We start from the raw sequence: 13,772 nt of genomic DNA, 5'->3' as shown, positions 1-13,772 counted from the left end.
TGTGAAATGAAACAAGTTTCCTCTAACTAACCCATTAACATAAAAAAATACATTTGGCTCCACTTCATTAGCTGTGATTAAATAACAGCGCCATCGTCGTCGTCTATTTGAAAACTCAGTTGAGTCCCTCTCAAATGTTCACGGAGTAATTACCGTTATTGCAGCCACGGCGGCCTGCCATCACGCCACCGGCTGGGAAACATAAAGTGAAGGAGGGGAGAGGGAAACAAACTGCCAGGCTGGACCCTCCATCAATGGACAAGACTTCTCTGAATTAATAGAAGCTCAGAAATGAAATCCAATTTAATTTTAATAACGAGGCGAGCGGTGGGGGATCCGTCCGAGGGGAGACATCTGCCCCGGCAGTTGAGACTGATAGCATGTCTGTAATGAATGAGGCTCGAGCAGCGAGATGTACGGCCGTGATCCAGACGATCGCGGAGATGATGAGTGTCTGAGTGCTCCTTAATATTTAAAGAATACAAATGCTGGAACATGTAAATTCTAACGGTGCCTGAATGCAGCAATTTTGCAAGAAGAGCTGAGGGAGAAGCGGGAAAACAGTTTCAGCTGGATCATGAAGAGCTGACCGGCCAACGTTGGACGTGTGTTTTTATTATTGTATGTCCTTAAGTCTTGTGTGTGTGTGTGTGTGTATGTGTGTATGTGTGTGTGTGTGTGAGAGAGAGAGAGAGAGAGAGAGAGAGAGAGAGAGAGAGAGAGAGAGAGAGAGAAGAAAAAAGGCCAAGATGTCTAACTACCTGATCAAAATACAGATTATGGCTGTCATAACCCCGTATCCCAGGTGGGCCGAGTAGGCACAGCGCCAAGTGCCAAGTTATTTGTAAGGTGCAGGTGAGGTGGTCGTCGGGGCAACTGGGGCATATAAAATCCCTGAGTCTGGATGTTCTGGAAGGTACCGCACATTGGACTTCCGGCTTATCAAGACAAGGTAGGGTGAGTGGGGTCACTGATGACATCGTTAGCCCACTTCTGGATTCCTCTCTCATAGACTCTGCTGTGCGGTGATGGCCGATCGGCCCCTGTGACTTCCCGTACTGATTTCCTGTCTTGTGCTGCTGCCAGACACCGGCGCTCTGCAGCAGCTTCACTCACTCGCTGCTGTGTTGCCGCGCCGACCTGCTGCTGTCTCTCTAGGTACAGTAGAACCTCCTCTGGTCGGTCAGCCGCAGCGAGTGATCACTTTAGCTCCTTAAAAGTGCAGGAATTCCTGCTCTCTCAGCCTCATCAGTAACTGGACACGCAGCCCAGTTTGAGTCATGGCTCAGATCAATGAAGAGCCGGTGACAGGCGATTGCTCTGCTTGTTGAGCGAGCAGCATCAAGCACAGACATGAAACCAAGACCTCCACAATTTCTCCTCATCTCCTGATGCTGCATGAATGGATGTAAATTCTCTAAAAAGGAGAAAGGAACACGGAGCCGGATATTCTGATTCTAATCGACCCAAATTGAGTCATTTGGAATAAAAATGCCCAAACTGATTGAAATTTCATCCAATCAAAACAAAAACTGTATCAGGTAAATGACTCAGCCAACTGATATCTGGCTGCATTTCTTCAGCACACGCCGTACTTCTCAAAATGGCGGCATCCACTTAACCAGCAGCTTGTTTTTGATTCAAGATCTAAGAGACCAGACAGAAGCAAAGTAGGAAATCTTAGACTTTTCAATGAAGTTCATGAAAGACCGGAGGAAGGGTTGAAACCCCGGAACCTCCGACGGTTGCCTGCAACGTGGGACGATCTTTCTCAAACACGCGGTCGAGTGCGAGGGATCTGAGGACAAATCCTTCAGACTGCCGATGATGTCATCTCAGATCACCTTGATGCTAATGTGGTGAGTTTAAACATTCAAACTGTAATTGGTAACTTCTGCCAGTTGCTGTTCAACTAGCTTGAGCTTGAAGGACCTAACAGAGCAACTTGGTGGCGGCAGCAACCCCTCTGATTGGTTGATAGCTCTCCATCTTGAGCCTCACCTGACTCAGTGTGTGAAGTCACACAAGCTGCTGAGATGAAACGCGCCGACTGTGAACGCATTCGTACGTGTAAATGGTTGATCTGAAACCTTCAAAACGAAGGATTTTAATCAGAGTGGAGCAGCTACCGCGTTTGCCCACACGGCGGCCACTGCCAGCTAGCTAACGAGCCTCGATGACCGATGATGATGATGGCGGTGAAACTAAGGCCGGGTGAGGTGAGGAAGACGGCTCCATCACAGCTGCTGGCGTTTCATTTACACATCACTTACAGGCTAAATTCAATTCCTCCATGACAGGACGGACGAGTCGCTCCTGCAGGCTTCCTTCTGTTTCAATTAGATCTGGAAATTAGATAAACTGTAAACTGATGACGGGGTTCGGCGGCCCAGCTGTGGCGTCTCACTCTCCTGACTACATTTACATTAATAGAGTCTTTTCTTTGCAACATCTGTCTATGTCAGACTCATTAGTGCCTCCATGCTGATTCTGACTTAGTCACAAAAACATGACAAACACATCTGAGCGGCTCCGACGCTCACGGATTCATTCCTGCACCACGACTGACAACCATTCTTCGCTGGATAATGAAGCTGCATCAATCTGTTTCCGCTCATCTTTATGTTTAGAAAGCAATTTGCATAAAGAGAGCAAACATGTCACAAGGAAAATGTTAGCACGGCACACAAGGGCAGACGTGACATAAATCATCATGGCGGTTCCTCAAGTGCTGAGCCTTGAACACGTGGTTAGCATTACCCTGCTCGGCATTTCCTTTCCCACCAGTCACGCCAGGACCAACGAGTCCTGACTTCACACAAGTTAACGAGTCAGGACAAGAGTCAAGGCCAACACGACACCAATCGAGTGCCAAGGCATGACCAAGAAGTCAGAGGTCAAGACCAACATGTTTAGAGACAAGCCTGGAGTCTAAACCAGTGAGTCTGGAGAAACCCCAGTCAAACCAGTCCCACACCAGTACACATAGGTCATTAAGTTAAAGCTCCCCAGTTTCCTGGCCAACATCCAGATCGTTTTACTGGCAAATGTACCAGTGTTTCCTCTGATTACAACTGAAAATGTCACCTGCCATGTTTCCATAAAATGTCAAGTGATGTCAACCAGGTCATGTAGTGTTTATTTCCATCAGAAGAGGGCGGTATAGGCAACATTACGATGCCGTGACAAGCAGCGTAGAAGAAGACACCGGGCCGTGCAACAGAGCGACCCGCTGTTTTACCAGAGAAAAAAGGAGAGGGATCTGGAGGAACTGCTTCAGCTGGACCAGGTGTAGTTCTGTGCTGCCAGCTGGATCAGACGTGTTGCTGATCAGTCACATGACTTGAAGCTTCCCCACGTCTGAGTTTATGTGAATCCCGTGTTTCCAGCTCCTGCTTGGAACGTTTACTCTTTGTTGACAAAGACCAGCTCAAGGGAGCATCAAAGCTTTGTCGTGTCTCCATTTAAAGCAAAATGTGCTTCAGAACCCTTTGATGCCATCGCGGCTGCAGTTTGCTGTTTTTACCTCAATCAAAGTGTTTATGGAGCATTCAGCTGAATAAAGAAGTCTTGTTTTCAAGACAGAAATTTAACTAAAAACTCCTATAAAAGCCCCTTAAATGCAAGAAGAGGGGAGCGGGACACTGCGACCTTATTCCCACGACCAGTCGGGGGCCTCTGGATGTCTTACCATCCTCTGGGGCGTTTGCCTGAATGGATCCTGCTGACTTTCTTGATAGAACGTGTCTGCAGCTGACTCGTTGTCATGGCTGTGAGTAACCCAGACGCTCTAAGTGTTCCTGAAAAGTCAGATTTGTCATGTCAGTCCTGTTGAGTCTGAAAGGCGGCAACTCTTAAAAGGCAGCAGCTTGTCACTCTGGTTGGAGGAGGAGAAAATGGCAGCGTCAACAAAAAAACTCCACACACTTAGCAAAATGTTCCTGAGTGCCGCTGAACACTCAACAGCGTCTCCATCTTGATTTGGAGGCAGCTTTTCCTCCCCAGGGACCGAGGCTGCTTTGAAACGGAAGCAAGACAGACCGTCTCTCTATTGACATCATTTATTCACCTGCCGACGTTCCAAACCCAACAAGGAGCGGAACAAAAGTAAGAAAATCACACGCAAAACACAAAGAGGCATTCAAATGCAAATCAGGCTTTCATATCCACTAAATGGGTTTCAAGAGAACTCGCAGCTCAAAGAAGGAACACGAAGAGGAAGAAACAAGGTTGTAAAAAGGTGAGGGAACAATGAGGCTCTTAACTCAGCAAAGATGTCGTTCAGCAGAATCAAATATTTATGTTCGCTGGTGTTTGGAGTCTCTCGGTGGACGCCGCGCGGATCCTCCCAGAGAAAAACAAGGTTTCCCTCCAATGAAAGAAACCCCGCATCATCCAGGACTCAACGGGTGCTGCCGAGGGAACCGTCACGCTGGAGAAACCCTCATCACAAACACGCCAAAGTTCAGCCCACAAACATCCAGAAGACTTCGGCAGCTGAGGTTCAGAGGAAACCAGGTTTGGATCTTTCCTTCAGAACTCTACGGTTCAGCTTGGTAGTGACTTGAACCTCTCCTGTTGTTGATGGTACACACTCAGGATGGTTTTAATCAGGAAGTTCAACAGTTCGTTACCTCGACAAACATTCGAGAACGTAGAGAACGTCCTCCGACCTTCAGGGAACCAAGTCGAGAGATCCTGCCAAAAACTTTACGGGATTACTTCAGGAAGTATTCTCAAGCTATTTCAGAATAAAAGAACCTCGCTGGAACATTGCAGCCTTTTTCATAAACATGTGTTGATAACTCCTGCATCCTGATGTTTGCTTATTTCATTGCATGTGTTTTATTTACTTGGGAATATTTTTATGTATTTTATTGATTTTTTACTGACTGCTGCCTGCAACATGAACGGGATCCGTATGTTTACAGTATTTGATTTTCAGGTGTTTTAGCCATGAATGCATCCATGTGTGGCAGTACTCAGAATACTACTAAACTGGACCTACACAACTTTCAAGCCAATTACACTGCGTAGTTATTAATTTTGCAGTGAAAGATTCAATTATTCATCAATGATACATTCATGACTTGAATTAATTTTGGGATGAAATGTATTCTGTTTAATAACTGATACAGTTTTACCTCTCAGAACCTCATAAATCATGGATTTATTTTGAAATAAATAGATACAAACGGAATGTTTGTGCAATTAAAGAACTTTTATAGCTTTAACCCAAATGAAAGCGGTGTCATTGTAAATACATGAAACCCCCTCCCGGGCCTGAGAGGGTGTCCTCCTACGTGTGCAGACACGCCCACATTGACACATCGGGATTTACTTGACTGGTGAAGTCCCGGCGGTCAGATTGAGGGGCGTTTGAGGGGTTTCAAACACCTTCCTAGATTATTAGTTGAGCTGCTGGTGTGTTTAGTTACCTGCAGATTAAAGGAGCTCCAAGCCTGAATTGTGACACAACAACATGTGGCTGAGGGGGAGGCTGTGGCGGGGGAGGGGCTGGAGGGGCTGAGGGGAGAGGACTGTAATTACAATATCGGATTGCTTTTTGAGGGCGACACACTCGATCTGGCAGGAAACGAGGTGCTGCAGCAGCGGTCTGGTGACATTATCCCTGAGCGGCGGGTGATGGAACGGCACCCTCAGACCTCAGGCCACCGTGTCTCATGGATGTTTAATTAGACTAATTAATTACAATTAATGAGCGGGCCTCAGCCAGGGGCCTCTGGAGGGATTGCACTGAGCTTGCGCTCATCTCCATCAGATGTCTGCTGGAGGGTTTAAGGCTTTGCAGCAACGATGAAAACTGTTGGTAGAAACACAGATGAGGGGAACATGGATGAGCTGGACCGAATTGAAATATTCACCCTGAACGTGTTTCAAATGCTTGAAAGACGACCTTTTCATCTTTGGTTGATTTGAATTCAGAGAAGTTGGTCAAGTTGTAGGAAGCCGACGCACCAACACGACTCATCCAACACGCAGACAACGGCCCTGTGGAGAAGTGTGTGCAGGGATTACGCTCCCGCTGCTGGGCAGCAGGTGGCGTGGGTGTCCAGGCTGCTGCAGGTGGGTGCTGCTTCTGTATACTTGAGAAAAACTTGCTGGAGGGGGGGGGGGGGGGGGTGGAGGAGTTGTGCTCACGTCCACATTCAGACGGCGTCACAGACAAAAGGTGGAACGACAGGTTCTGGAGGCTGAGTGGGCACTGGCAGGGTAGCGCCATGCTAACACTTCCATCCCATAACCATTCACTGTGCTAAGCTACATAGCTGTCAGCTGGTTGCCGTGGGTAACGGTGGTCTTGTCTGGCCCTGGGAAGGATGGGCAGGAGCTTCCCAAGAAGTTGCTGTGTTTTTGAACTTTACAGGACCACAGTGGTGATTTCTGACAGCACAGACTTCCTCCGCCACTTACCGACTAGAAAATGTGACCATGTTGTTGGTACTCTGACAAATTTCAGTCTCAGTGCATGCACACACACACACACACACACACCTTGCCCAAGTATTTTGTGGTCACAATTTTAGCTGTGAAAGAATTTTGCGGGGACGACACACAAACACACACTCAGGTGGACTCTGACGTGCTGACTCAGCTGTCCGCCTGTTTGCGTGTTGACAGCTGCAGGTCCCAAACTCAAACTGGAGATTCTAACACAATCATTGCTGTGCTGCCTCCTGACAGCAGCCGACCGATCAAAGCCGTCTCTGGGCTCAGTTGAAGACTTGCAGTGTTATCAGAGCTGCAGCTGGGACACGGCGGCTATTCTAAGAGCGCTGACGCTCCCCTTTCACTCGTGTCTGCAGCTGACGGGAGGCTGACGACCGCTTGAATTTACCCAACACCTTCAGCAAATCCTGTTTTGCGTGTCGAACATGTTTGTAAAGGATTTGGGCCACAATGGCGCCCTGTTTTACAGAGGAAGTCCTCTGGAATCCGGCTGGATTACAACCTGCAGCGTGGACACTGCAGTCAGCAGCGAGAGACTCAGCACAGAGGAGCAGCATGTGATGAAGATGGATTTCTGCTCCCAGAGCCACTTCCTCAGCAGCTCTCTTCCTGTCATGGTACCTTTATTTCAGCGGGAAGCCCCTCATGATGGTCTTCACAACGGACTTCAAAAGCAGTCAGACATACAGGAGGCCTCCTCTGATCGGTCCGAGTGATCCGGTCTTTTACTGTGCCCCCCTCGGCGGGCCTCACCCACTTCCAGCCGTCACCAGGACGCACGCAGGTCTGAATGTGACCTCGGGCTTCATTTATCACCTGCCTTCAACTTCCTGTTTCCTTTAATCTTTCTTTTCTAATAAATGTATTTGAGCACTCAGAGTCACACATAAAGGAAGGATTTCATTGTAGATGGAAACATTTTCTTGAAGCTTTTGACAATAAAATACTTTGACTCGATTGTGTGTGTGTGTGTGGGGGGGGCTTCCAGGTCTTTCAGGCCTACTTCCTGTAACCACTGGGTGAACACACACTTCCTGTATGTGATGCAGCTGTAAGACACCACAGAGTCATATGATGTTTGTTCCATCAGTGTTATTTCCTGTAACCACCAGGTGGCGCTCTGACTTAGACTCAGGACTCTCAAAGATCTGACCACATGAGTTTCCTGTTCTGGTCAGATATCAAACATGGCCGCCTCCTCGCCATGGTAACCTCTCAGTCGTCGCAGCGACCCGTCACCAAGCTCTCAAGGAGGTTCTGATTACATATGAAAGGAATCCAGGAGGACGACACCATCAGGTGGAGCTTTGAATCCTCTCCACCAAAGTTGAAGCGGTTCTCCCTCGGCCCGTTCTACACCCCCACCGAGTTTGTTGAAATCGGCCTCATGGTTTTTTCCAGTCTGTGTTCTAAAGACGAGGGGAACGAGTCAGTGGAACATACATTCGATGACTTGAAATCGTCTTTTTGTCGCTGTGCTGAAGTCTGGTGCTACAAGACTGAAGGATCGAGAGCTGGAGATTCTGCTGACCGGAGCGCAGAGTTTTTACTGAGCGTGTTCATCCCTTCAATCTGATGGGCGCTTGTTCATCTGGTCTTGGTTGAGCGTCTGCAGGGCGCCGCACCCCTGCACCGCTGCCAACAGCCAGCAGATCCTTTGGTGTCTGCGCTCCTTCATCAGACGTCTGTGATTACACACACTTGTTTATATTCATTGTTACATTAAGGATGATTAAGTCAACGCTGGATTCATTATGGGAAGCTGCCACAGGGTCGAGCTCTGCAGCGCCAAAATAATTACCCTGCATGTTAATTGTCAGTCAGGAATCCAGCTCATGAATATGGATGCAGGAGAGGTTGGGTGGGAGAGCCGTCCCTCAGTGAACATGCAACCGAATTAACCCGCGGCACAGCGGAGGTGCTGGACAGCAGGGATCTAAGAGCAGGGCAGGCGCTGACGGGAGAGCCCCCGTCTCCGCCTGCTCCTCCTCCTGCTTGTCAATACTGTCATTTTGTTTGCTGCAGTTTGAGTTCCAGCAGACTGCAGGAGGAGGAAGGTTCACCGGAGCTTTGGGAGAGCAGTTGTTGCTGCAGCGTTCGGTTGTGCGGGTGGAGCCGTGCCACAGTGTACATTTAATTCTCTTTTACTTCACAGTATGTAGGATAATATTGTTTGAAATATTCATACACGCTTTTTCTCGGGCCATGCAAACTTAAATATTGTATGATGTGCCTGACATGCATTGAGCGGACGAGATGAAGACGTGCTCGTTGAAACGCGTCAGCCATGAAGGAGGCTGGTCCTCGTGGGACGGAGCCGCTGGGTCAACTGCTTTGCCACAAAATAATTCAGGTAATCCTGCATCCCTCCACTGTCTCCCGTGAAAACCGGTAGTTTTCTGTAATCCTGCTGACAAACAACCAAACAAACAGACGTGGGTGAAAACAAACACTGCAGAACAAAATGAAAATGTCTCATCATCGCCGTCGGACACGGTGGCAGGTTCCAGTTCAGGGAGGCAGAAAGTGGCTTGGAGTCCAGAGGTGGAATGTTTTAACAGCTCAGAAGGGGTTGTTGCACAGGACGAACTGATTGAGTGCTGCAGAGGAACGCGTCATCATGAGACACCTGAGGTTTTCAGCAGAGACACGTGTTTCTTTACCTGCTGTTGTTTTTTTTTAATCAAATTGTCCTACTGGCCTGCTACGGTGTCCCCTCTGCTCCAGGACCCAAGATGTGTACCTCTACATCTTGGGTCCTGCCGGCCAGAAGAGGTGTCCCCCTGCTGCCTACACCAGGTGACTATGCATGTTGGGACCCGTGCTCTAGCTGAAGGAGCTCAGCAAGCTGGAGCTCCCAGGTTGTCCCTCATGTGGAGTCCCGGCCAGAGACAGAGGTGGCTTCAGATGAGGTGGATCTAGAAGTCTGGTCCCAGCCAGAGAGCGAGACTGCTGCATGTGTCGCGGCCCGGTGATTGAGTGAGGTGTCCCAGCATGCCAGCTCTAAGCCACCATCTGAGGTGTCCCCCTTCGCCAAGTCCAAGTTGCCACTAGAGGCTGCCCTGAACGACTCTAAACCACGTACCACCTCTGAAAATGAGCAAGAGGAGCTGACCAGCCTCTCACCCGAAGGCAGCTGGGATAGGCTCCACCCCCCCACCCCCCGTGACCCTTAGCGGTAGACAATGGATGGATGGCAACAATTACATGCAAGATTTTCATTGTAGTGAGGTATTTTTACATTGTGGTTTGAGTGCTTTTACTGAAGTAAAACACCAGCACCATGACAGGAGTTCCTATTTTTGCACCTTCCTCCGTCTGTCTAGAAGGAAACTCTTTATGAGCACAACTCTCACGAGATTTGTGTCCGTTGCTTCTACAAAAATAATCAAACTCACGCGATGTTTCGCAGGTCTCGGGTTCCCTTGTAGACACGGCGCTCTCTGTCTCTTGTCAAACTAATGACAGCAGACCTCTGGGGACAGCAGGATGGAACCCTCTGCAGGGCTCCACGCGCACCGACTTGATTAATGCGGACACTCAGGCATAGTTTGTGACTATTTTAATTTCTGTAATCAGTCCAAGAGGAAGACGGCGTCGGCGAGTGATGAGCAATCAGTCAGCCCTCCTGTTCTCCTCACCTGTCGCTCTGCTCTGAGGAGGTCTGACAGTTTCTGACAGGGACTCAGACTCTCCTGTTCAATGTAAAGGCCTCTGTAGATGCAGCAGTTGTTTCATCTTACAAACACACCTGGTTGGTGTCGATGATGTAATTCGCCATCATGGTAGTTTCCTCTGTTTTAATAAACTCCGTCATCAACAGCAAGTCTCCTCCACCTGCAGCTCTGCTGAGGAAACTGACTCGCGGGTGGATTCACACACGGAAAACACAAATACAGGTGAGTTGGGTTTTGGGGCGACTTTGTAAAACCTCCTGCTGAAGGAGGAGGTCACCAGACACAGACGGGGGAGAGGAGCGCGCTGACCTCTGAGTGTGGACTGCAGGCGCGCGACCAGAAATGATATCAAAACTTGAGCTCATTTGGTCTGAAATAGTTCAGCTGTTTAACACTGAGTTTCAGTGTCCACGCCGACGTGCAAAACAAAGTTCAGCTCAGATTTAAACGAGGCCTCGAGGTAAAAGCTTGGCTTGGAGGAATCTTAGAAACGGAACTACTGGAGTTCCTCGAGGGACGGCCCTGCGCTCCTGTGTCATGGTGTGCTGATCAGCGACGAGGACCCGCGTCCTCATAGAAATGTGAAAGAGTTCATATCAAACACTGGGCTTCTGTGAAAGTTGCCTCAGCTTTCCAAAGCTTATAAACGAACTTGCTGCTGATTCTCCAGGTTTATTTGTCTCACTGTCACTCATTATTTATTTACCATCCGGCTGAATGCGCTTCAGAGGACTTTCACTGAATTCTTCTTCTACTTTTTTTTATAGGAGCACAAATGTCTTGAGCAGAGAAAACCTGCAGAGAGCCAGCATCCGCCCTGCAGCTGTAATTCGAACGTTCTTTAACGCTGTCACAATCTGATGCCTCCTTCTCTTTGAAATAAAACCCAGATCCAGCCGACGTGGATCTGATCAGACAGATGAACGTATCAGCAGCTCCTCTTAATCCTCCTCCCTCTCTCTCTCTCTCTCTCACACACACAGACTTAAAAATGGAGGAAAGCAAAGGAGGAGCAGGTTTCTTGATGACAACCATGTAATTTTTCTCATTACTTTACATTTCTGTGAGCTTCAGACTCCAACAAAACCCTGCGTGTCTGTCTGAATGTTGCAGGGATCAGGGACAAAAACATGAGGGGGCAGTAGAGAGGCGGGCCGTCGCTAAATACATTGGTTCCTAAATGTGAGGTTCTTTGTGTGAGTCCAACCATCTGAAGCTACTTCTTACATCTCAGAGGAAAATGTTTCTCTCTTCACTGCAAAGCTTCAGCTGTAAAGATTTCCACGACGCGCATCGTTACAGAAACGCTCCACAGTCTTCAACTGTCCTCAAATTACTACAATGTCATAGAATAAGCAACATTTGGAGAAAAATGTCGGATTCTCCTCATGCATGAAGAATTATGATATCGTCTGTCACAGAAGAGGGTCTAAGATAACACCTCACCCTGCATGAGGAGATGTTTGGCCACTTGGGAGCAGCAGAGTTTGTATGTTGAGGTTGTTAGCAAAGCAGCTGCCGTTATTTCCACATCAAATATGTACAAATTATCATTCTGCATTTACTCTTTGCCCATCCGGTAGATAACAAGTTCAATATTAAAGCAATACGTCACCCTAAATGTGTATTTTTCCAGTAAGAGCCAGCCAGGTGTATTCAGGGTGAAGCTAGCGGAGGCTGATGGCTAACAGCAGTAAAACTGGCCAAACACATCATTTACAAACTTTCAAGCTCATCCTGTGGTGCAGTCCAGCTCAGCTGTTGTTAGCTGTCAGTCCCCATCAGCTTCAGTTTCAGTGTCGAGCTCCTTCTCCATTCTGAGGACACAAAGACGTGATGCAGGAGGGAAAAGCATCTTGGCGAGCTCAAACTGCTCTTTCAGAGTACTTGAGAGGCAGACGTAGTATCACTGGAAACAGAACCGTCAACAAGGAGAAGGAGAGAACGGGAAAGCTGCGCCAAGTTGAGTGAGCAGCGACATGAGTGGCTTCAGACTGATCGCTAGAGTGACACCAAACACATTCCACACTGTCGTTTATCCAAGTACTTCAGTCGTACTTCAGCAGGGTACTGAGAGCAGGGGTTCTACCACAGCGCTCCTGGTTCTTTGGTCGAGCATCATTGAGACGGAGCGCTGAGGCTGCAGCAGTGAAACCATGTTTACATGCAGTCTGAAATGGCTGGAAAGCCTCAGCAGAACAGCTGAGTCGGGGAAAACAGAATTGCTCGATTAAAGTTGTTATTTATTTATTTTTGATTTTTTTTTTAACTGCAGAGCCATAGACGTGTGAGAGAAGAGAAACACATTCGATTTCCTTGATGTGATTTGGGTCGATGCTTCGGTAAGAGGTTTTGAGAGGTGTGTGTGTGTGTGTGTGTGAGTGAGTGTGTGTTTGTGAGTATAGAGGAGAGCTGAGAGAAGGGAAGTGAACGATTAAACTTCTTGTGAAAATGAAGGGATTTTAAGGTTGGAGGCCAGTCGAAGGTGGAGTAAGAACAGAGACAGGAGAGAGAAGGAGGAGGTACAGAGGGACAAGATGGGACAGCGAGGGAGGAGGAGGAGTAGACAAGAAGGAGAAAACTAGGAGTTATTTCAGTAAAGGAGAAGGAAGCTGAGGATTCACGTACCTGTACATTTCTTGGGGCTCCCGGGCCTCTTGCCGTGCATCCCCAGCTTACAAGCAAAGTTTTCCTCCCAGAATTCCGCAAACCAGACGTTCCTGCGGTTGTTGGACAGCGAGCGGCTCTTGAAGTACCGGTCAAATGCTGCCGAGAGAGTGATGGCGTGATTAACTCACAAAAGTGGCATTCAAGAAGCCTCAAGCAATGTGGCGATGTGTTTCCTGTCTCACCGTCCACGGACGCCCTCTTGGGGAGGATTGTGACAGCGCCTTCGGCCACTCGCTCCTGCCGCTCCACCGGAGCGATCTTGGAGCCCCAGCTGTCAGAGCCCACCCACAGGAAGTGACCCGTCAAGTTGTTGCGTTTAGCCGCGTCCAGGATTCGTCTGTCGTGAGCAAGACGGCAAATTATTCTCCAAACCCTACCTTCAAGCTGCATGCAACATCTCCTTCCATATTTAGGGGAACGCGAGACTTCAGCTGTGGCTGTCAGAGATGTTGCGCAGCACAGCTCTGAGCGCTGAGCTCAACGTTCGTGCCGATGCGGGAAGACGAGGAAGTGCCTTGAGCCGCCATGTTTTCTTCCACATTGGGTTGGTGTGTAGCATTCAACATCCTCAACACCAGTCAAACTCTCCCAGCTGGGTACTTCCAGGAGAGCACCTGGTATTTTCAGCAGGAAAAACACTTTGGTGGTCGCTAATCCCTGAGAGTTGGGATTAGCCTTTAATGTGTGATGTGCCAGAGTCTAGAGGAGGCACGACAGCAACCAGAAGGCCACGGAGCAAAGACCTACAAGGCTACGGTGAAGAAAACGTTAGCACGTAATCAGCCTGCTAGTTTTTGTGTAACCCTGCTGACAGACCAAACCTCCCTGGCCGGCTGACAGTGAGAGCTGGACAAAAGCGTGAGTGGCTCAGTTCGCTCCGATAATTGGACTCGTTATCGTCACTTCCATCGAACAGTCGGTGGATGAACTGATTAAGGACGCTGAGAACATGCA

General features: G+C 48.5%; 1 protein-coding gene across 1 annotated transcript in view; it reads right to left on the bottom strand.

The window, feature by feature from the left end:
• Positions 1-13,772, bottom strand: part of LOC147259427 (metabotropic glutamate receptor 8-like) — a 95,814-nt gene that overhangs the window by 23,361 nt on the left and 58,681 nt on the right. The window contains exons 5-6 of the mRNA XM_086209809.1: positions 13,001-13,155; positions 12,777-12,914 (exon numbers count right to left, since the gene is read on the bottom strand). Of these exons, the coding sequence (XP_086065935.1) occupies positions 12,777-12,914; positions 13,001-13,155 (293 nt within the window). The remainder of the gene's footprint in view (positions 1-12,776; positions 12,915-13,000; positions 13,156-13,772) is intronic.

Source organism: Aulostomus chinensis, chromosome 7 (genome assembly GCF_037954235.1).
Source record: "Aulostomus chinensis isolate RoL2024-O1b breed Wild chromosome 7, RoL_Achi_v1.0, whole genome shotgun sequence".
Classification (NCBI taxonomy): Eukaryota; Metazoa; Chordata; class Actinopteri; order Syngnathiformes; family Aulostomidae; genus Aulostomus; species Aulostomus chinensis.
This window is presented reverse-complemented; position numbering and strand designations above follow the sequence as displayed.